The following is a 23372-nucleotide window of genomic DNA, read 5'->3' as shown; positions in this document are numbered from 1 at the left end:
TTAAATAGGATACTAAAAAAGAAAAAAACCCCACAAAATTAGAAAAATTAAGGGAAAATATATTTGTTAGTTATACTCATGGTAATGGAAAGCTGGTAATTAGACATGATTCTCATTAGAGTTACAACATAGCTTCTAGATATTCTACCATTAAATAAATGAATTAAATTTCATTTTGAATTAGTTTTATTATTTCAACATATTTGATTTGCCCAATCCATGAGACAAAAAGACATGTTGAGTAAATACAACATAATTTCCATAACCTGAGGGGACCTGCGCATCGTTACCTGATTGCTCGCAATGCTGACTGGCCGCTGAGTGGTGTCATGGCTCGAAGACTCCCCTCGGTTGCAATAGTTCTCTCCCTGAGGTTTTCCTTATTGTTTGTTCATCCTCTCCTTCTTCCATAAGCTTCCTTTCTCGGGATGACATGTTCTCCGTGTACCTTCCATCGCTTGGTGTTCTTTGCAGGGAGTCTCTGTCCGAAAGGGGCCTCTGTGGCTGTGATGTACTTTGCTCATGGACTTCATCACCCATCAGTGGTTCTCCCATTGCTCCAGGGCCACCGAGCCCATCCTCAGCCTTCACATATGGGGGCTGGTCCTCCTTACGCTCGTACATAGACAGTCTCTTCTCGACCACCTCACGGATCAACACTGAAACATTATATGTGCAAAAATCACTGTGATTGTTCATATTTGAGTAGTTATAATGCTGACTTACAGATGAGCATAAAGCAGGCCTCAGCCCTTCCCTGTGTTACTTTTATACAAAGTCAGCACATTTAACTTCTGTGCCACTTAATGCATTGAATATGAATTATAGTCAATGCCTGTTTTAACAGAATATCATTTATAAAGTAATGACAGAAGATATTAATTCTGATCAAATTACACAAGAACCAAAAATATTATTGAGGGTAAAAATTTGTGCCTTTGTTAATTGAGATAATGAAACTTTAAAAACTAAAACTATAAACTAAAACTATAAAACTAAAACTATAAAATTTTTTTTTTTAAATCTTGTGTGAGATTTTTTTTTTTTAAAAGATTTTATTTATTTCTTTGATAGAGAGAGACAGCGAGAGAGAGAACACAAGCAGGGGGAGTGGGAGAGGGAGAAGCAGGCTTCCCGCAGAGCAGGGAGCCCGATGTGGGGCTTGATCCCAGGACCCTGGGATCATGACCTGAGCCAAAGGCAGACGCTTAACCGACTGAGTCACCCAGTCGCCCCTAAAACTATAAAATTTAACATCTTTCTTCTATTTATTCTTTCTGCTGAAAAATTTCAGAAATGACTTTTTTTCCAAAACATTTTATTTAAAAAAAAGATTTTTTTTTTAAGTAGTCTCTATATCCAATGTGGGGCTCGAACTTACAACCCCAAGATCAAGAGTCGTATGCTCTACCAACTGAGCTGGCCAGGTGCCCCAGAAATGATTTTTTTTTTTTTGAGGGAGAGAGAGAGTGCAAGCACACTCGTGAGTGCGAGGGTAGGGGGTGGAGCGAGAGGGAGAGAGAATCTTAAGCAGGCTGCATGCCTAGCACAGAGCCTGATGCGGGCTCGATCTCATGACCCTGAGATCATGACCTGAGCTGATATTAAGAGTCGGATGCTTAACTGACTGAGCCATCCAGGGGCTTCCAGAAATGACTTTTAAATAAAATAAAAGAGCTTACTGTCAAGCACTGTCCTTCCCACCATACTGTTTTCCATGGTTTTGTCAACTTCATTCATTAGCCATGGAAGGAATCCTATCTCAATATCTGTAATAAAAAAAAGTTAATTTTGTTATAGTGAAATTCAATCATTATAATGATTTTTATGAATCATTATAGATAGGAAGAATCTGTGCTTTCTCCCTAATTGTTGAAGATTCATCAACACTGTTTTCTTAATACAAAATGTCAAATAGATTTATACAGCGTGACTTTTGCCACATTCTCTATGCATGTTCTGGTCCATCTCCTTTCTACTGTGGTTAAAATAGTATTTTCAAAACTATGAGGTTTTCCTTGGCGTCCAGGCCTTTGGACCTGAGTGCACAGGTGCAATCTGACGTGGATGAAGGAGGTAGGGGAGGGGAGTGGGGAGGAAGATGTGGGTCTGCGAGCAGAACTCTAACCCAAACGTGATACAAATCTGGGATTGAGCCATGCTGACAGAAAGAATGCCCCCATCTGAAGCCTGGGGCCTAAGAGAAGCTGACCAAGAGCCAGGGGACAAGGGCCAGAGAGTGTCTGAGAAGAAGGCCACCTAGAAATGGGTCAGAAACTAGGTGCTTCCATTAGTGATAAATTTGTTCAAACTGAAATGGAAATCTACTCTACTGTGTGAGCCTTTAAAAAATACGGTCCATTACAATATGTACTTTAATGTTTCAAAATAGCTTTTTAGGGGGGCTGGCATCTGTTACTTTTCAATGAGGTGATGAGAGAGTGCAATAGGATATTATCTAGGATATCACTACCAGAAATAGTATTTTTAATCCGGGGCATAAATCTCATTTTCAAGCTTCTAAATGATCCGTAACTGACTTTTTCAGCAATTCATGAGAGAAAAAAAGGTTGCTAGCCTCTTTGACTAACGGCAGAGGTCTAGCTAGACCCCAGGGGTTGGCAGGGCAGCGTGGAAGGAGCACTGGATCTGGGGTCAGAGTCCGAGGCCTAACGGTTCCCCCTGGCTGTTTGGGAGAAGGCATTTCACTTCTCTGAGCTTCAGTTTCTACTTCTGAAAAATGGGAATTAATCTGCCCTATCTACCCCCCCCCCCCAAGGGTTACTGGGAGGGTCAAATGCTATCGTGTATGGAAAATACTACAGAAATGGTAAAGTACAATATAAATGTAAACTAGGAGTTGTGTGTAACCTGACCTCTCTCTATGTATGTGTCCTGAATTGAATACGTATTCAGTGAAAATTAACATTACTAAACTCTGCCCCACAATACTATTAGCCATTTGAAAAAGAATATGTATACAAAAGCTATGTGGATTTAAGTGCTTTTGGAGCTGAGGAAGGAGGGTGAGGAATGGTAACTCCTACCCTTCATTTGGCGGGGCTAGCTGAGGGGTGGGTCTTGGCAGGTGCTCACCGAGACTGACAGGTGTGAGTTCTCTAAAGGTAGAGACCAGGTCTCCTCGTTTTTTATCTCCCACACCTAATACAGTGCCTGGGATGGTGGAAACACCTAATTAAATGAATACACGACTTTCACTGTTGCCCCCAAAGGGTTTTTGAGTGGAACAGGAAGTCAGCTGAGAAAAAGTAGAAAAACTACTTATGCACACATTTTATACATATTATGTTCCATACATATTATGACATTTAGCTCCTAAATAACCCTTATTTCAGCCGTGAGGAATTGAAGGTCATATAGCTGATTGATGATGAAACTGGGACCCAAACTCAAGTTTTTGACATCAAGTCCGTGTTTCTTCCTACTATCCAATGTTGCTTCTTAGTAAAGACAAACTGACATCCTAAACTCACGATCTTTATAGTATACCTCTCATTAATAATAGTACTTACTTAAAACAACTATAATTGACTTTAAAAATGTGTTTTAAAGAGAGATTCCAGTTCAACATAAACATGGGCATGGGATTCCTTGGAAGCATTAGGAGGATGCTTCTTGTAGCAGGGATCTAGCAACACCTCCACGAACGAACCTCTTTCAATGGGATCATAGAAGTAGCCACCGTCCCTGAGACTGCCAAACACGGACGGGAGGAGGTCCGCCAGGTAGCGCTGCGCGAACGCCCGAGCGGCCACTTTCTGCGAGGTCTCATTGTGCTTGTAGACCACCTCCCACTGCTGTTGCTTACGCCGCTCCTGCGCACAGAAAACACCACAGTGCACAGTTACTTAGCTGCGATGTCCTCCCCAAATGCCGGACCTAGTGAGTGGAAGAATCTGGACACATATATGTATCAAAAAATGGAATCTATTCATGGTTCACAGTTTTCATCAAGATTTTAGTGAATTTCAACAGCTACTGGGTGGGTATTGTTTTAAAAAAAGAGATGGAGCTTAAGGTAAGATTCATCTCCTGACCCATTTTTAAGTAAAATCATTTGAAGATGTACTTGTTTGACTATATGGATAATATCAAAGAATAATAATAGTTATATGTATTTGTAATTAGTATTATCGGAAATTATTATCAATATGAAAATTATAGTTGCTCAGACATCTTCAGTTAACTGTCAGTGAGTTGTCTCATTTGTAAGCTTCTTTGGATTCATTGAGCTCTGAAAATTATAAACCTCTCTTTTGTTGTTGTTGCTTCTTGTAGACCACAGGGTATCTATAAAGCTAATGAACCGTCTCCTCTACTCCCATGTGGAAGCGGGAGCATTAATAGAGTTACTTATGAAGTCTATTTTCAGAGTTTAAGCAGATATAAATCTAGATGTTTGTACTCATTATTTTCATAGTATATTTCCTAATAGTAAATAAACAAGTAAGTTTCCTTTGATAAAGATTTCCCTGATTATTTCAACAAAGCTAGTATTGCCTCTATTCATTTCACATTCGTAAAAAAATAGTATTGCATTTGCATAATCTCTACCATAAGCCCTATGCCCTTTACACAATTACTTATTCATTTTGGAGAAAAATTGAAAGTCCATTTGATTAGGTATTGAGTAGAATATCCCAACAACTAAGCTATTCTGTTCAGTAAACTAGACTCTTTGGGAAATTATTTGAACTCTTTTAGGTATTCAGGCACTCATATATAATTTATCCATTCAGTGTCCGACATAGGGCAACAATTTTTGCCAGAACCAGACAGACTGTTAAAGATTACTGAGCCTAGAGTTTCCTAACTGAATGTTATTGGCATATTTTAAAAACTAGGTTCTAGGGTGCCTGGGTGGCTCAGTTGGTTAAGCGACTGCCTTCGGCTCAGGTCATGATCCTGGAGTCCCTGGATCGAGTCCCGCATCGGGCTCCCTGCTCAGAGGGGAGCCTGCTTCTCCCTCTGACCCTCCCCCCTCTCATGTGCTCTCTGTCTCTCTCATTCTCTCTGTCTCAAATAAATAAATAAAATCTTAAAAAAAAAAAAAACTAGATTCTAAAAGTTTTCTTCCTAAAAGTTCTAAAAAGCTATAATGTAAAATATTCTATAAAGAAGTTCTGGAGAATCCCTGGGGTATAGGGAAGGGCCTGGCCACTGAGAAAAAGATCCAGAATTCCATCCAGATCCTCTGCTCCTTCATGCCACCTATCCCTAATATACTCCACTTCTCCCTTTCACTTTTTGGCCACTGGTGTATGGCAAACCAATATATTTCCTTCGCTAGGAATCTTGTTATTTGAGAGTGCCTTTCAGTTGGGATATGTGTAATTTATTACATTTAGAAACTTTTGGAAACTCTGTTTAGGTACATTTATGTAAGCTGGTGTTTAAAGAATGTGATTCTGTGCATGAAAGACCTGTGATCTACAGAAGAGGAGATAACTGAGCAACTAACTCTTTTCTAACGTATTTGCAAAGATCTTTAGCTCTATAACATACCACATATGATTCAGAACATAATCTGTTAAATAGCCAAAGACTGTCTAAGAAAAAAAACTAGAATGCTATACTTTTTCTTCTCTGTGCCGTCTCTCTTGCTCTTCAAGTCGCTGAACTTCAGCTAGTTCAACATTGCGTAACTCTTCATATGCATGCTGACTGGCCCGCAGGTTAGCCAACTCTTCTTCTTCCATTACTTCCAGAAGCGACTGCTCAATGGTCTTCCCCACCAGAACTTCTAACATTGGTTTTACTTCAAGATCAAAGTCAAAGAGCTTAAACACACAAGACAAAGCAAATTTAAAATTTTAATCATGAACCAAATGCTCAAAGAAAAAATATCCAGAAGAGCAGTCATGACAGGGTTCTATTTATTGAGGATCTTCTTTACTTATGGTTTCCAAAACTCACAACGGCCCTGCAGGGCACACAGAATATCAGTCAAGAATTATAAAAAGACGTATGTAGTCATCAAAATGAACCCTGTTACTCAACAATTTTAAGATCAAACTCTGAAACCCAAAGGAAATATCCTTATATTTCTTAATTTTTGCCCTATTAGATTTTCACTAGTTTTCACCAACAGTTTGAAGAACTGAGGAACTAAGAAACAAGAATAATGGGCATTTTGGTGATTCCTCTCTAGGATTTAGAGGCAAATATACCCTTCTATATAGTTTGTGAAGACTTAATTTATTTCCCAATTTCAAGTTCCTTCAAGTAAGTCTTAAATCTCACGTAAGTCATTATGCACGTAAGCATTGTCTTCTCTTCAATTTCATAGACTGGCTTATTTATGCATTCTACACTGACATGAAAATGTAATTATTTTAGGATTTTTTCTCTAACATAGATTATCTTCATGAAAACTATATAATTTAAAAGCAACTAATAGTGGAACCTCTTATACCCGAGATACTATTTTTCTTTATTTGGTACAAATTTACCTTGTATCCATATATTAAGTATGCAAACACACAAGAATCAAGGTGCAGATATTCTATAAATATTTCTAATGATTTTTATATCTTATCAGCGAAGAGGGGAAATTAGAACACTCTATTTCAGGATAAAACTATTATAGGTACATTTGGAAAGAAATCCAGTAAGTGGAATCTTTCTGATTATGAAGTGGTTTGTAAGCTTTTAACTAAACCTAACTTCACCTATTTATAAAGAAGATAGAAGGAAGTCCAAATAATGTACTATACCTCTCCTTCTAGTATTTGGGTGGCCACATCTTTGCCAGTTTTGGCAGGAATAAAGAGCGGTGTTGGTGGTCTGTCCAAAAATGCATCTGTTTGGCATTCCATATCAACTTCTATTATGCGGTCAGCAATTTCTTCAAGGTATATTTCTAAGAGAATACCATATACATTGAGTTTGAAATTCTTGTCTATTTCAAGCATATATGTGTATTGAAAGTTTAGCTTCTACAAAACAGAATTAAATGGATCAGAAAAGAAGCGCTCAAGTGTGGGATTAAATTCACATACTGTACTAAGCAGTTTTATGTATTTGGAAGACCACAGAGTCAGTCAGGCTAGGACATTTCTGGAATGTTGAGAAAGCACTGAGTTTTGTACTTGAAAATGGAAATAAAGAAGAACATGAAGCCTAGATGTATGTAAGATGCAAAGTATGATCGGGAATGGAAAGTTAGTAATCCATCTATATAACTGAGTCCTAAGATAGTAAATGTATAAAGATTTCAAAATTCCTGAATATTTAAAAAATTAGGCACCATGTCACTATGTTACTTGATGTTCCCTTTAGGCTATAGATTATAAACAGATACATGAAAACAAATTTCACTTTAGGAATAATATATGTGAGGCAAGGGCAGTGTGGTATCATGCAAAGAACATGAGAACTGGAGTCAGATGTTGAACATAGGACCTAGTCAAGTTATATCTTCCTAGAGCCTTAGTTTCTTTATCTGTAAAAGGGATCATAATTATTCGTCACAAGGAGTCTTTAATAATAAAGGAGATACACAGGTAGAAGACTGGAATAGTCTCTGAGATATAGGAAAACTTAAAATTCTGATGGTATAAAGAACACTAAAATTTAGCTCACGTAGAATTACACTACATTGGCTAATTACAGACATATACGCATTCTAGACTTGGCCTCAAGGTAGGAGGGAAATGCGTGGAATGGTTCACTTCCTTTTGTACTAACTACCCAGCAATAACTGATAAAGCCACTCACCATCTTGTCAAGATGCAAGGTGAATCCTGAATAGTTATGTCAATCTAAGGAAAACACCAAGTGTTGCCAAAACACCAGAATCTTGTCATCAAGATTCTGACAACAACACAGCTCGGCCTTAGAGGTCCAGGTAAGCCTCCTCTAGCTGAGAACAGCCAGACAAGTAGGAAAGCCTGGCACTGGCCGAGCAAACCTGTGTGGCCTTGGGGAATGTGTGCAGTGAAAGGAGAATAAAAGGAGAGAAGAGAGAGGCTGTGGGGAGAGAGATGGAGGACTCAGATCTGGATGAGTTCAGGCCTCTCAAGAGAAATAAAATGCCAAAATAGAACTACATTGCTCTCTTCTCCTGTAGGTCCAGCAGTGATTCATGTTGGGGTATAAAAGAAAAAGTGAGAAATAATCCCAGTTTGAGAAAAAAGTATGTGAAAAGGGCTGAGAATTAATTTGGTCATAAAATTCTTTTTTAACCCCATCTCATACCTACAGCTGTACCCAATATAATAATAAAATATAGTCTATGAATTTGTTTAATGAATGCACTCCTCTGACCATGTAACTGGGGCAGTACTGAATAGCATACCAGATACATAAGTAATATAAAAGCCAAATAAAAAATGAACTGACTTAGAAAACTGAGCAAACCCAGGAGCCACAATGCCCGTGGCATGGTCACGTACCTGTTTGCACATCCACATGCTTTCTGCCTTCCACGGGTTCGGGGGTTCGTGGTCTGAGCTGTTCTTGGGCTCGTTTTCTGGCAAGAGCCCTCCTCTTAGCCTGCTGCTGTCTCTGAACCTCTATAGGATCAGGCTGCCCAGGCTGAGTGACAGAAAAGGCTTCTAAAATTTAGAAGATATTTCTCAAAGCATACAGAACTGCCATTCCAGAAGTGATTCCTGGATAGCATAAGAGCATCTGTCATATAATTCTTCCTGATTATCAGTGACTTCATGATTAAAGTTCTGTTTGAACTTTGTCAGGTAATTATAAAGTTATCTGATGAAGCACATAAGTAACTTCAAAGTATGACTGATGACTAGAATAAACAGTTGCAGAATCCTATCTAATAAATTGTTTTTCCTCATTCAAGCATTTTTACCATGAATTCCTTGAATTCCTAGTAACCAAGTATACTATAGAATTACTTGGTTACAATACATTTTAATGTGTAGTTAAGGAACTGAAAAGCACTAGGATTTAAAAAAAAATCTGAATTTCTTTTAGACAAAATTCCTGAAAAAATATATTAGCTCACAAAGAAAATATTCTCAGTCCAAACAAAGCCTGTCCCAGTGCACAAAACAATAGCTGATTAAGGGTTAAAATATATAATTATTTACAGTAGTTCTGCAATATTTGGAGGTCCTTGATTTCATATCTGTATCTCATTCTATGGTCATTTCCTGTAGCTAACCTGTCTTATCTCAAGGTAAATATGAAAAGAGAGGGGAAATATGAAATACTTTGCAAGAAAAAAATTTTAATACTTAAAATTAGAATTGTAAAAGCATTTTAATTGAAATAACAATGTTGGTAACATTAAAATTTATTAAAATTATCCCATAATCCCATTTCCCTAATACAATGGCCATTGTCATTTAAATGCATAGTTTTTCTGAAGTTGTGATGATATCATAGATTTATTTATTTTTTTGAGAGAGAGAGAGCGAGCACATGAGTGGGGTGGGGAGGGGGAGCAGGAGAGGGAGAGAGAGAATCTCAAGCAGACTCCTTGCTGAGTGTGGAATCCTCACTGGATTCTATTTGCTAATATTTTGTTGAGGATTTTTGTATTGACATTCATGATAGCTATTGGTCTATAGTTTTGTTTTTAGTGTCTTTGATTACCTGAAGTGTTCCTTCCTCTTTTATTTTCTGGAAGAGATTGTGTAAAGTTGTATAAAATCAATGAGAATTTTTTTAAATGTTTGGTAGAATTTTCCAGTGAAACTATCTGGACCTGGATATTTCTTTTTTGAAAGCTTTTAAATTAGAAATTCAATTTCTTTAATTGTTATTAGACACTTCAGAATATCTAAATCATGTTAGGTGAATTTTGGTAGTTTATAGTTTGAAGAATTAGCTCATTTCATTTAGTTTGTTGAATTTATATGTATAGATTTGTTTGTAATATTCTATTATGATCTTTTTACTCTTTTAATAGATGCAGAATCTCTAGTTATATCCCTGATATTTGCTTGTTTCTTCTCTTTTACTTCCTTTTTTTTTTTAAGATTTTATTTATTTGAGAGAGAGTGTGCGAACAAGTGGTGGGGGGGGCACGTGGGGTGGGGACAGAGGGAGAAGCAGACTCCAAGCTGAGCAGGGAGCCAGATGTGGGGCTTGATCCTAGGATCAAGGATGGCCTGTGGCCTGAGCCAAAGATAGACGCTTAATTGACTAAGCCACCCAGGCATTCCTCTTTTTCTTTCTTTGTTAGTTTTGCTAGAGGTTTATCAATTTTATTGATCTTTTCAAAGATAAGAAATGGCGTTTAATCTTTTCATGGTTGCAGGATCTATGGTTATACCCTCTGAAAGTCATTCTGGCATTTGCTATTTGTCTCTTCTTTCTCTTTTTTTCTTTGATAGTCTTGCTAGAGGTTTATCAATTTTATTGATCTTATTCAGAGAACCAGCTTTTGGGTCCATTGATTTTCTCTATTGTTTTTGCATACTTTTAAAAAAAGATTTATTTATTTGAGAGAAAGCATGTGCATGCAAGTGCACATGCATGGGGGGGAGAGGGGCAGAGGGAGAGAATCTTCAAGCAGACCCCCTGCTAAGTGCAGAGCCTGAAGTGGGGCTCAATCTCAGGACCCATGAGATCATGACCTGAGCCAAAACTAAGAGTCCCATGCTTAACTGACTGAACCACCCAGATGCTCCTACTTTTTTTTTTTTTTTTGAGAGAGAGAGAGAGTGTGCAAGTGGGGTGGGAGGGGAGAGAGAGAGAATCTTAAGTAAGGCTCCACACCCAGCACAGAGCCTGACTTGGGGCTCCATCTCACCACCCTGAGATCATGACCTGAGCTGAAATCATGAGTCCCATGCTTAGCCAACTGAGCCACCCAGGGGCCCCTACTGCTTTGTTTTCAGTGTAAGTGATTTCTGCTTTTATCATTATTATTTTCTTCCTTCTGCTTGCTTTGGGTTTATTTTTCTCATCTTTTCCCCATTTATTGAGGTAGGAGCTTAGATTATTGATTTGAAGTCTTTCCTTTTTAGCTTTTTTCCATCTCCGCACTATTCTGGCATGAAACACAAATTTTGATTTGTTGTATCTTCATTTAGTCCTGAGTAGTCTTTCAAAATTCCCTTTAATACTTCCTCTATGGATTATTTGGAAGCATGCTGCTTAATTTTCAAGTGTTTGAAGATTTTCCTGTTATCATCTATTATTGATTTCTAGTTTGAAATTTTGAAAGAGACATTATTCCATCATGGTATGATTTCAAATATCTTAAATATATTGAGATTTGCTTTGTAACCTAGGATATGTTCTATCTTGGTCAATATTTTACAGGTGCCTCAAAACCATATGTATTCGGGGGCACCTGCGTGGTGCAGTCAGTTAACCATCTGACCCTTGGTTTTGGCTCAGGTCATGATCTCAGGATCATGAGATCAAGCCCATCATTGGACTCTGCGCTCAGTGTGGAGTCTGCTTGAGGTTGTCTCTCCCTCTGCACCCCCCTGCCCCCACTCATGCTCCCTCTCTAAAATAAATAAATAATCTTTAAAAAAAAGCATATGTATTCTGTTGTTGTCAGGTGAAGTGTTGTATAAATGTAAATTACAACCTATTGATTGGTGGTGTTGTGTAGTTCTTCTACATCCTTGCTGATTTTCTGAGAGAAGGATGTTGAAGTCCCGAACTAAAATTGTGGATTTGTCTATTTCTCCTTTCAATTTTAGCTTCATGTATTTTGAAGCTTTGTTGTTTGGTGCATATACACTTAAGACTGCTAGATCTTCTTGGTATATTGGGACCTTTTTTTACCATTATGTAATGTCCTTCTTTGTCCCTGGTAATATTGTTTTTCTTAGGTCTACTTTAGCTGTTATTTAGATAGCCACAACTACTTCTTAAAAATTAATGTTTAATTTGTATATCTTTTCCTTTCCTTTTACTTTTGACTTACCTACATCACTATGAATGAAATGAGTTTCTTGTAGACAGAATATAGTTGGGTCATTTTTTTTTTTTGTTTTGTTTTTTAATCTACTCTGCCTATCTGTCTCTTAATTGGCTTATTTAGACCATTTATATTTAAAGAAGCCATTGCCATATTAGGGCTGTCTGCCATTTTACTTTTTGCTTTCTATTTGTTCTGTTTTTAATTTTTCTGTTTTCTTTTTCTTTCCTTCCTGTGAATTAGTTGAAACATTTTTTAGAATTCTTTTTTTATTTATCTGTAATCCTTTTGACTATATCTCTTTCCATAGTTTTTATTTATTTTTTATTTTTATTTTTTAAAGATTTTATTTATTTATTTGAGACAGAGAGCACATGAGAGGGGGGAGGGTCAGGAGGGTCAGAGGGAGAAGCAGACTCCCTGCCGAGCAGGGAGCCCGATGCGGGACTCAATCCAGGGACTCCAGGATCATGACCTGAGCCGAAGGCAGTCGCTTAACCAACTGAGCCACCCAGGCGCCCCTCTTTCCATAGTTTTTAAAAAAATAGTTGTTCCAGATTTTACAATATACTATGTACCTGATCACAGTCAACATTTAATATCAACATTTTACCACTTTAAGTGGAAGGCAGAAACTTTACTCCCACTTAGATACCCTTATTTTCCTTACTTTTAAAATATAATAAAAATCTAATCATCTTAAATATTTTACCTACATATATTAAGCACTACATCAGATGATGTTATAATTTTGCTTCACAATCAAACACAATTTTTAAAACCCAGAAGACAGTTTATTGTATTTACCCCTATTTTCACCTATTCCATTGTTCTATCTTCCTATTCTTTAAGGGTAAGTCTGCTGGTGACAAATCCTCTAGGTTTCCTTCATCTGAGAACGACTTGATTTCCTCTTTATTCCTGAAGAATATTTTCACTGGATTAGAATTAGGGCTTGATAGTCCTTTTCTTTCAGGACTTGAAAAATACTATGCCACTTTTTCTGGCCTCCATTGTTTCAAATGAGGAACCCACAGTTATTCAAATAATTGTTCCCCTTCTGGTAATGTGTCATGTGTCTATAGCTGCTATCAAGATATTTTGATTTTAGTTTTGAAATTTGATTTTGATGTGTCTTGGTGTGAATTTCTTTAGGTTTTTCCTGCTTGGGGTTCAACTGACTTTTCAGATCTGTAGGTTTTTGTCTTTTGCCAAATTTGTGGAATTTTCAAACACTGTTCTTCAAATATTTTTTCAGTCCCTTGGCTTTTTTCCTCTCTGAGACTCAGATAACATGATGTTAGACATTTTGTTATTGTTCCTCAGCTGTGAGGCTTTGCTTTTTTTGTGTGTGTGTGGTCTGTTTTCTATCTGTTGTTCCAACTGGGTAATTTCCATTGATTTGGCTTTGAATTCATTGATTGTTCCCTATGTCATTTCTGATGAGTCTGCCCTGTGACTTTTTAGATATTTTCCATTTTTTTTTTTAAGATTTTTATTTATTTATTTGAGAGAGAGTGAGCAAGAGAGAGAAGGAGCAGGGGGAGGGGCAGAGGGAGAGGGAGAAGCAGACTCCCCGCTGAGCAGAGAGCCTGATGTAGGACTTGATCCCATGACTCTGGGATCATGACATGAGCTGAAGGCAGATGCTTAGCTGACTGAGCCACCCAGGTGCCCCCATTTGGCTCATTTGTATATCTTCTATTTCTTTGCTAATATTTTGTTTTTTCATTTGTTTTAAGAACATTCATAATTATTCACTTTTGATTGAAGCGTTTTTTTTTATGATTACTGCTTTAAAATCCTTGTCAGGTAATTCCTACATCTGAGTCATCTTGCTGTTGTCATCTCTTCATGGATTTTTCCCATTCAAGCTGTGACTGCTCTGGTTTGTGGTATGATGAGTGATTTTTTTTTTTTTTTGTATCCTGGAAATTTTGGGTATTAGGATGTGAGATTCTGGATCTTAATCTTTTTTAGCAGGAAGTCATCCCTTTTTGTTTTAGCATGCAGGCATGGGTGGAGATGGAAGTTCAGCATCCTGCTAGGCCCCATGTGAAAGCAGAGGACCAACTTTTATCACCTTATTGGTGCCTAGTGGGGGTAGTATTTCAGATCCTTACTGTGATCCACTGACATCAGTGTTGGAGTATAGAGGAGTGGAGCTCTAACACTGCCTCATCTCACCTGTTTCTCTTTGTTGCTGCCAGATAGGATTGAAAATTCAGCTCCCTCCTAGCTCTGTTGCCATCACCCCAGGAAAAGTAGGGTACCAACTTGTACCATCTCTTACCATCTCACTGCCCCTGCGTTAGAGTGGAAGGTCAGTTTCCTGCTCTACCCTTGTTGATACCACCTCAGTGAGTGAATCAGAGCACCGATTAGTACTGCATTGTTGCTGCCATGTGGGGATGGAAGTCCAGTTCCCCAGCTCCGTCTTGCTGACTCCACTGGGAGGGGCGGGACAGTTTTTCCATTGGAGTTTGTCTGGAGGAGGGGTAGTAAAAAGGTTTCTGTTCTGCTAAGTTACCCTTTTGCAGTCTTTTGGATAAAGGGAGCAGGCTTGTGCCTGTTGGTTGTTCTGGGTTGCAAGCTTCTCCAGTGCTCTGAATGGGATATAAGAAGACTTAGGGAACTCATCACTGTGTCACTCAAATCCTGAGGTCCCTAGCCAGTCCACTTCCTTCTTTCCACTTCCAGAGTCTTCCTGTGTTTGCTTGTGCTATTGGCAAATTCCTGCTTGTCTGGAACTGGAAGTCTCAGTATAGAGTTTTTAGGTAAGTTGTTGAATAATTGACTAAAGAACTAAAAAAAAAAAGGTATATCAAATCATCACAATATTAATTGAAAAAAACTAAAAAAAAAGGTGATTCTCCTTTTTAGTTGAGTTCTAGGTGTGCCAGTGTTTATTGCTACTGCCACAAGATGTTGAATCACGTATCTATACTGCATGTTTGAGCTGTTGTTTTCAAATGTTGGTCCCTGAACTGGCTGTACCAGACTGCCTAGAGAAGCTTATTAATGATGCACATTCCTGCGTCCAACCCTTGAAGGTTCTAATGCAGTAGATCCAGGGTATGGCTGAAACATACAATATTTTTAGTGAGTTTTCTCGATGGCTTTGATGTATGTGCTTCAGAATGTCTGATATTCCATATATCACCATGTATATATCATACAGTGTTTATAGATTAACTTAACTATATTTCATTTCAGTGCCAAGAAATCATCACTCTTAATATCATGCCACATCCTAATCATCTCTGTATCCTAGGTACTCAGCACAGGACCTAAAACTCAATAAATATTTGTTGAGTGAATTAAAGAAAATAATTTTTGATTAAATAATGAAGATAGTATTATAGTATGAAATAATTTAAACAAACCTAAGTATGTTATACCAGTGCTACTCAAAGTGTTGTGTGTGAACTGTTTAAGCTGGTCTGTAAAAAATTTAATTATAGAAATTGAGAGTAAAAGTTTATAAGCTTTTAGAGCAGTTTTACAAAGTTCTGTTAATCTAATAAAATATTGGGGGTTTTGTATTTTTAACATTGTTTTTAATTGTGGTAAAGTACACATAAAACTTACCATCTTAGCCATTTTTAAGTGTAGAATCCAGTGGCATTAAGTACATTCACATTGTTGTACAACCATTACCACCATCCATCTTCAGACTCTTCTTTTTGTAAAACTGAACCTCTGTACCCATTAAACACTAATTCCCTATTCCCCCACTCTCGTAGTCCCTGGCACCCACCATCAGCCTTGTATTTAGCATGTCTTTTTTTTTTAAATTTAATTTTTCTAGTAATCTATCAGTATTTTATAACTGTTTTAGTCTGAAGCAAATTAGAAATTAAAACAAACAAACTGGTCCTTCAGCACAAGTAGTTTGAAAAGCTCTGTGTTAGAATATTCAAATTATGCTTACCAGTGGTCCTGTCTGTAGAGCATAAGTATTGCCTCGGATCACCCTTCTGTCATACATTATGTTTCCATAATGCATAGGTTCTTCAGCTCTGTAAAATAGCAAATTCTAAATAACTATTGTAATAGTGTTGGTCTATGCAGTTAACTCATTTTTAATTGGATTTAAACTAAGATACAAATGTTATGAAAATAGATTTTTGTTTTGGCACAATTTTAGTCTGGGAAATGACTAGCATTTATGGAATGCTTATTATATGACAGGCCCTTCACATATTTTATTTATTGCTCACAATAAGCTTCAAGTTGGAAACTATGATTTCCATCTGACAGAAGAGGAAGGAGATTCAGAAAGGAATGTGCCCTAGGTTACCTAGCTAGTAAGTGGCAGAGCTGGATTTAGGGCTGTAAATCTGTTAGACTACTTGACAAATATGAAAATGGACAGTTGGAAAGGGGCCTGCCTTAAAGTACTGACAGTAGTTGGATTCAAGGATTGAAAGGATTCACAGAATCAGGCTTAAGAAATAAAATAAGTCCAATTTCTCATTGTTTCTTTAAACTCAAAGATATGTTTTAAATTTTAAAAAAATTTTAATTTTGAGGATCAGAATATCAGTAGTGAAAACCATACAGTTGATGTTTTCATTCAAAGTTCTTTAAATGATATCATATGTATGGCTATGAAACCAAATATTGACCTACACCAATAATAGTACTCTACCAGAAATGATTTTGAGAGGGGCAGTAAGTTGCTTTTTTTTATCATACATTAAAACCACTATTGGATAACCTGACTTCATGTTACTTAAAAACCAGGCATGTAACACTGCTCATCTTATGTGATCTCGGGGCAGTGTTTAGCTCAGCTGGCTACTCCTTCACTGAAGCACTCTCTTTTCGGATCCACCATAGTCTTAGGATTGTTCTTCTAGGACTTCTTTGACTTCTCTTTCTCATCCTGTGTTGGCTGGCTCCTCCAGGACTGGAGGATTTCCTCTGGGCTAGGTCTTCTCTTGCCCTTCCCTGAACTCATCCATTCTCAAGGCTTTACTCATAATCCATATACCTAAAACTCCCAATTTTATTTTACCTTTAGCTCAGAACTCTCCTCTGAGCTCTAGGAATGTATATCCAATTGATATGCCCAGTGACATCTCACTGAGATGTCTCAAAAGCAACCTCAAAATTGAACTAATTATCACTCTCCCACTCCAACTTGTTACTTCTTTAGTGTTCCCTATTTCATTAAATGGTACCACTAACCACCCAATTGGCTTAATCTAGAAGTCTGGGAGTCATCCATGATTCGTCTCTCTTCCTCACTGCTTGTATCCAGCAAGTCTTACTGATTCTACTCCCCAAATCGTTTTCATATCTCTCCATCGCTCATTGTCACCACTATCTTTTACCTGGACTGCAGCAAGAGTTTCTTAACTGTCTGGAACAACATTTTTCTCTGAATCTGTCCTATACATTGTACCCAGTGATCTTTTAAAATAGAAAAAATCTAAAGGATGCTTACTTGATTAAAACCCCCTAGTGCTAATGAACATAATAATGAGGAAAAATTTTGGTTTTGATTTCACACTATCAAAAGCCAAAAAGAAGGAAAAATCCGTAATGCCTATTGCTGGTGAGGATGTAGGGAAAAAGGATATGTTTAAACATTACTAAAGAAAAGGCATATTGTTCCATCTGTTCATGTTAAAAATATACATGACCTAGCAATCCCATCCCAGGAATCTGTTTCATAGAAATAAAAAGGCCAGCAAATAAAGTTGTTTATTGAAACCTTCCTCTTTGTGGTAAAACCTTGAAGCAAACTGAATACCTATCAAAATTGGAAAATTTTAAGAATGCGTAGTACATCCATACCCCAGGGGATATCATGCTATTAAAAATAATTGGAGGGATTTTTGCAAAGAATTAAGTGAGAAAAGGAAGATGTTGAGAACTGTGTATAATGTTAGCATTGCTATGAGGCAGACAAACCCGTGTGTACTTGTATGTATATATTTATATATTCATACAAAAACATGTGAGTGTGGAGAAAAGTCCAGAAACATTCATGTAAGGGCATTAACAAGGTTTACCTTGGGGACAGGAGGGAAAGAGCAAGTTTACAAGGGAAGGGGGTGGGGCACTAAGAATGTACCCAAGCATGAACCACAGGAGTCTATATAAATTAAGTATGTATGTATAGGTATATGTAAAGAAATTAGAAAAAAAAGAATTAGAGGTTATAAAAAAGGGGGGGAAGCTAATTGCAGATTAATATGTGTAGTATGATTCAATTTTGGAAATAAACCTCATATAAATGTACATATGCTCAAGTACGGAGGTGTAAAGGACTAATATAAGAACAAGCATATATTACTTTTATAAATTGAAAATCACCACTGAGTATAATTTTAAACTGAAAAATCAAATACACACACATACACATATACTTCTTCCAATAGTTTTAATCAACAGATTGCTTCAATATAAGCAAGGTCCTGCAACTTGCTTATCAACTAGCTATAAGAAAAAATCATTCCTAATGAACCACCATTGATTCTTATTTCATTTGTTGGTGTAATTTAATAGTAATGATTTGTGAGCAACTACTTAAAGCCACCAGAAAGTGTTTTTGAAAGTGTTTTTAAATGGAATCCTTTTATAATATAAATAATCCCTCTATAAATTTAAATTTTCTGGGGTGCCTGGGTAGCTCAGTCAGTTAAGCATCTGCCTTCGGCTCAGGTCATGGTCCCAGGGTCCTGGGATCGAGCCCTGCGTCTGGGATCCCTACTCAGTGGGGAGCCTGCTTCTCCCTTTCCTCCCTGCTGGTGCTCTCTCTTTATCTCTGTCGCTATCTCTGTCTCTCTCTCCCTCTCTCTCAAACAAATACATGAAATCTTTAAAAAAAAATTTAAATTTTCCATTTTGGTTTCTTTAAAGTGACAGGCATTTCTTATTTAAGAAGGTCTTTATTTGCCATAATAAGGTAATTATGAATTTAGACTTAGTGTTTGAAATACGCATCAAGAGTTACTTGGCTGATGTGTTCCATCAGTTACTTCAACAATTTGTGTAAGTGCTTCCTATAGGTCAGGAACAATCCCAGGTGGACAAAAGACACAAAGGTTCCAGCTTCCATGGAGCCCGTATGCTTGGGAAGTTTGGCCGGTTCCAAAATTTGAGGCTTATAGAAAGAACTATAAGCTTTAGAAAGGCCCGTAAACATTATTATGGATAATAATGAAGTGGATATTTGAATATTTGCAAATAAATACTCAGTAATGTAAAAATACAATTTGGGGTCCAGCATGGAAAGATAACCTGATTCCTGACCAAAGACTGGTGTGGGAAGAGCTTTACTTGGCTGTTATTCTGCACATGCTGTGGCGTCTGACACCGTAGTACCTGTTTCTCCATTTGCATAATGGAGTTATTAAACCAACTTCACAGTACTGTGGACTAAGGAGAAAATGTACAGGAATGCCCCTAGTGAGGTGCATGCATATCGTTGGCCAACAGTAGTTAGCTGACTCGAAAGTTGTGAAACCAGTGGGTTTCCTGTACATGTTAATCGATCACGCCCGCAGCTCATTATCACTAAAAGTTCACTAAGGGAGGCCGGGCCGACCGTGCCCCTTCTTGCTTCATTCCTCCACGCCACGGGAGACTTCTTTAGGGAAGAAATTTTATTTAGGCAGGGTGTGGAGGGGAGAAAGCAGCACAGGCAGGTTTGCCAGGGCGAAGGGGCCCGCGGCCCGCGGCCCCGGGACTGGGGCAGGTGGAGATCACACAGGGGCTGGTTGCTCACTCACGGCTGCATTATGCTGTCCCGGTAACGGCGGCGCTGGCAGGGCAGGGCCCGGGGCCGGCTGGTGTAGGTGTAGGTGCCCATGGCTGGGAGGGTGCGGTCTGTGAGCCTGGAAGCCACGCCTGGGGCCCGGTCGCTTCGCTTCGGGTGGAGACTGGCTTTCAGGCAGGTGGGCGCTAAGTGGTAGTGGGAGCCGGAGACGTGTGCGTAGTGCCAAGGGCAGGGATTCCGCGACGCAAGGAGAGGCGGCAAGAAGGAAGGCGGGCGGGACGGGAGGTTGCCAGGACAAGAGGTGGGAGCTACACTCGGCTTGTTCCAGGGAACACTGAGCCTGCCGAAGGCGCCCACTTCGGTTGCCCAGCAACCCGGAGTTCCGCCTGGGGGCGGGACCTCCTGGCAGTTCCGGCCGGCGGTTTTCGCGGGAAGGCCGGCCCTCCGGGGCACTTCCGGCCCTTGACTCCGCCCATTGGCGCCTCCCCGGCAGGTGAGCCTACGGGTTAAGAGAGCTCTCCTGACTGAGTCGGGCTTGGGGGCTTCGGGGAACTGGGCAAGCACCGCGGCGGTCCTCGTTCCCACTTTGGAGTCTGGCTTTGCCGGGCTGGTGTCGGCGCCATTCTTCCAGGCCCACGTGCTCCCGTTCCTTAAGGGGCGCCCTCGGCTGTTTCTGCTCCCGCCACTGCCGCCGCGCCGCTGCTCGGGGCTGCTCACCTGTGATCGCACGCACGTGGCCCCCGGCTCCCAGCTCTGTTACGTGCTAGGGCGCGGCGAGGGCTTACTGATGTCTCCCAGCACCTACACCTCTCCACTTTGGCCTGCGGGCTGCCGCCGCGCTGCGCAGCAGTGTCTCCATTTCCCGCCTTCCTTTTCCTCTTACCGCTCGGTCGCTAGCACCTAAGCGGATCCTCGGGCGCGCGAGCAACAGGGGCGCCCCGCAGACATCTAATTTTGGCAAAGGGGTGGGTGCTTTGTTGAGTCTATTAGGCCTGCTGTATCTTAATCTCTCAGGCCCCAGACTCTGGAGAACGAAGCGTCATGGCGTGGGTCTGTGCTTAGAAGAGCAGATGCTTTGGTTTTAGTATTAGCAATGCTGATATTCTAGTCTGTGTAAGTGAAGTGTATGTATCCCTGAATGATCAGTTATTTACACTTGCATTCACTCCTTCAGCTCAGCTAAGTGCTGTCTGGATTTGAATCCAGGTTCTGCAGTGTACCGAGCCCACAGCCTCTGGCAGGCTTTTGTGCTTCATTTTCCTGATCTGTAAAATGGGGGTAGTAGAATTTTATCTGTTAGGGTTTGTCGTGAGGGTTAAAAGCGTTAGTAAGTATAAAATGCTTAGAACTGTGTCTGGTAAATGATGAGCCATTATATTAAGATCTAGATTCCTCCTGCACTTTGAAGATTAAGATCTAAAGCCAGTGTGTAGGTATGGTATAAATAATCCTAACATGTCAGGAGAAAGTGACATTTTAATAGTGTTTGATGGGTGATAGTGTTTTGACTGGTGAGAGTCTTGGGGATGTACATTCAGAATGGCTTGATCAAAGGCTGAAAAGCCCAAGGTCCTTGGAGAACTCTAAGTGAGTAAAATATATATGTTAGATAATTATAAGAGCTAAAACGCGGGCTAGGAGGTGTCAGAGAGGGAGGGGGACCTAGAGATTTTAGATTGGTCAAGAAAGGCTTCACTGAGAAGGTGACATTTGAGTAAAGATGTGAAGGAGGTGAAGCAACAGAACTTGAGACTAACATTCCAGGCAGGTACAAACCAGGTGTGTGCAAGGTAAGACTAAGGAGGCTAGGGTGGGTGGAGCAGAGGAGAGCATTAGGAGATGAAGTCAGAGGTAATGAAGTCAGTGTAAATACGAACTTTTACTCTGAGGTTAAAAACCCCAGTGGATTTTGAGTAGAAGCTTGACTTTATTTATTTATTTAAATTTGAGAGAGAGAGCCTGCACGAGCAGGGGGAAGGCCAGAGGGAGAGGGAGAAGCAGACTCCCCGCTGAGCCTGGAGCCTGAAGACATGGGGTTCCATCCCAGGACCCTGAGATCATGACCTGAGCCGAAGGCAGACACATAACCCAATGAGCCACCCAGGCGCCCTGACATATTTTAATTTTTTAAAAAAGCATTTCTATTCTAGTTGCTGGGTTGAGAATAGACTGAAGCGGGGCAAGGCAGAATCAGAGAGACCAAATCGAACCAGTAAGCCTGGCTGAGAAAGTGGTTTGGATCAGGGACCAGGCAATGGAGGGGTGAGATGCAGTCAGAGAGATCCTGAATCTGTTTTGAAGGTAGATACACATGGATTAGAAATGGAACACTAGAGAAGGAAAGGAGTTAAAGATCACTCTAAAGTTTTTGATTAGATGTTAAACGTGTGGAAAAAATTGTGGAGAGGCTCTGGCTGATGTTCTCTTTCTGGAGGATTTAATTTTATTCTGGCTGGCAATTAGAGTAGATGACCTTTAATCGAGGATTCAGGCTTTGGGAGGGCTGATTGCTTTCTGGTTTGCCCTGATCTCAGGGCATAAGCCTTTAGGAATCTCAGCAGAAAGCCTGGGATGTTCAACAGGTACCCATCTCTGGGGACCTTGCACTCCAATTTTTGTATTCCCAAGTCTGTGAGGTTATTGAAAGGTTTGCTTACCTTTTTAGCCACTTTGCAGTGTTTTGGTTTCTTGATTTCTAGTGTCCTTGCAGCTTAGAATTCAGCAAATGCCATAAGGATAAAAGCCAAACAAATTGTCAGTCTTATTTCTCTGTGATCCCCCTTTGTCTGGGGTCTTGTCCCTTCAAGTTCTGTCTGTAGTTCTCAACTATAATTTTTATTTGCCCGGATCTGAAAGACTCCTGACACCTCTGACCACTGCTTTCTGCTTGCCCCTAAATGCCCTGCTCCGAAACTCAGCAAATGCCCCAGGAGAAAAGCAATGGAGAAGTTCTGTATCCCTATGAATTTTCTTTCTCCCTGGGATCCCAGTCCCTCATGTCCTCACTGGTTTGGTTCTCAAGTGCCTTCAGTCTGTGTGGTTTTTATTTTTGTTTTTAGTTTTAGTTTCGGCCTTTACAGTTATTCCTGTAAGAGTGTTGTCTGAGTCAAGCTACTGCTCAGTCCTAGCTAGAAGCTATACCAAGAATGGAGTTCCCACTTACTAATAGAGGGAACAATGGAGAGGTACAGGTTTTGGAGCAGGAGCATTTTTTGGAGGGAGTTCAGTTTTAGGTACACTGAGCTCGAAAGGCATGTTAGTCTTCCAAGTGGAGGTGTTGAGTGGACAGTTTGACATGGGAGTCTGGGGCCTCAGGGGATTGGTCCAGAATAGAGATCCGGATTTTTGGGTTAATGGCATAAAGGTGCTATTTAAAGCCATGAGATTTGGTGAAAATGCTAAGGAGCGTAGAGAGAAGACAGATGAGCCCTTGAGCATAGTTAGAGGCTGCAGAGATGAAGAATAACCAACAAAGGATCCTGGCAAAGAATGGGCAGAGAGACGGAAGAAATTGCGGAAAGTCTGGTCATTGGGAATCACGTGATGAAAGTATTTCTCGAGGGGAAGGGAGTAAGGATGGCTAATGCAAATCATGGGTCAAGCAAGCTGTGCACACTGGATCCAACAATGAGATCTACATTGGCTCTAACATAGAGATGGTTGGCGGTGGTGAACAAGGGTGCCTGTAGTGGAGTTAGGGAGGACAAAGTTCAGTTAGAGATTTAGAAGAGAGTGGAGGAGGCAGGTTTGCTGCAAAGG

The 23372-nt window shown here is 39.7% G+C and overlaps 1 protein-coding gene across 1 annotated transcript in view; it reads right to left on the bottom strand.

Annotated features, from left to right (window-relative positions):
* Nucleotides 1-215: 215 nt before the first annotated feature.
* Nucleotides 216-23372, bottom strand: part of RSPH3 (radial spoke head 3) — a 41384-nt gene continuing 18227 nt past the window's right edge. Inside the window, exons 2-9 of the mRNA XM_021693224.1 lie at nt 19627-20112; nt 15813-15900; nt 8418-8559; nt 6738-6883; nt 5598-5801; nt 3674-3836; nt 1683-1769; nt 216-659 (exon numbers count right to left, since the gene is read on the bottom strand). Coding sequence (XP_021548899.1) covers nt 328-659; nt 1683-1769; nt 3674-3836; nt 5598-5801; nt 6738-6883; nt 8418-8559; nt 15813-15900; nt 19627-20112 — 1648 coding nt within the window. The 3' untranslated portion in view covers nt 216-327. The remainder of the gene's footprint in view (nt 660-1682; nt 1770-3673; nt 3837-5597; nt 5802-6737; nt 6884-8417; nt 8560-15812; nt 15901-19626; nt 20113-23372) is intronic.

The sequence above is a fragment of the Neomonachus schauinslandi genome, chromosome 8, assembly GCF_002201575.2.
Source record: "Neomonachus schauinslandi chromosome 8, ASM220157v2, whole genome shotgun sequence".
NCBI classification, from domain to species: domain Eukaryota; kingdom Metazoa; phylum Chordata; class Mammalia; order Carnivora; family Phocidae; genus Neomonachus; species Neomonachus schauinslandi.
The sequence above is the reverse complement of the archived record's forward strand: the minus strand, read 5'-3'. Positions and strand labels throughout refer to the sequence as shown.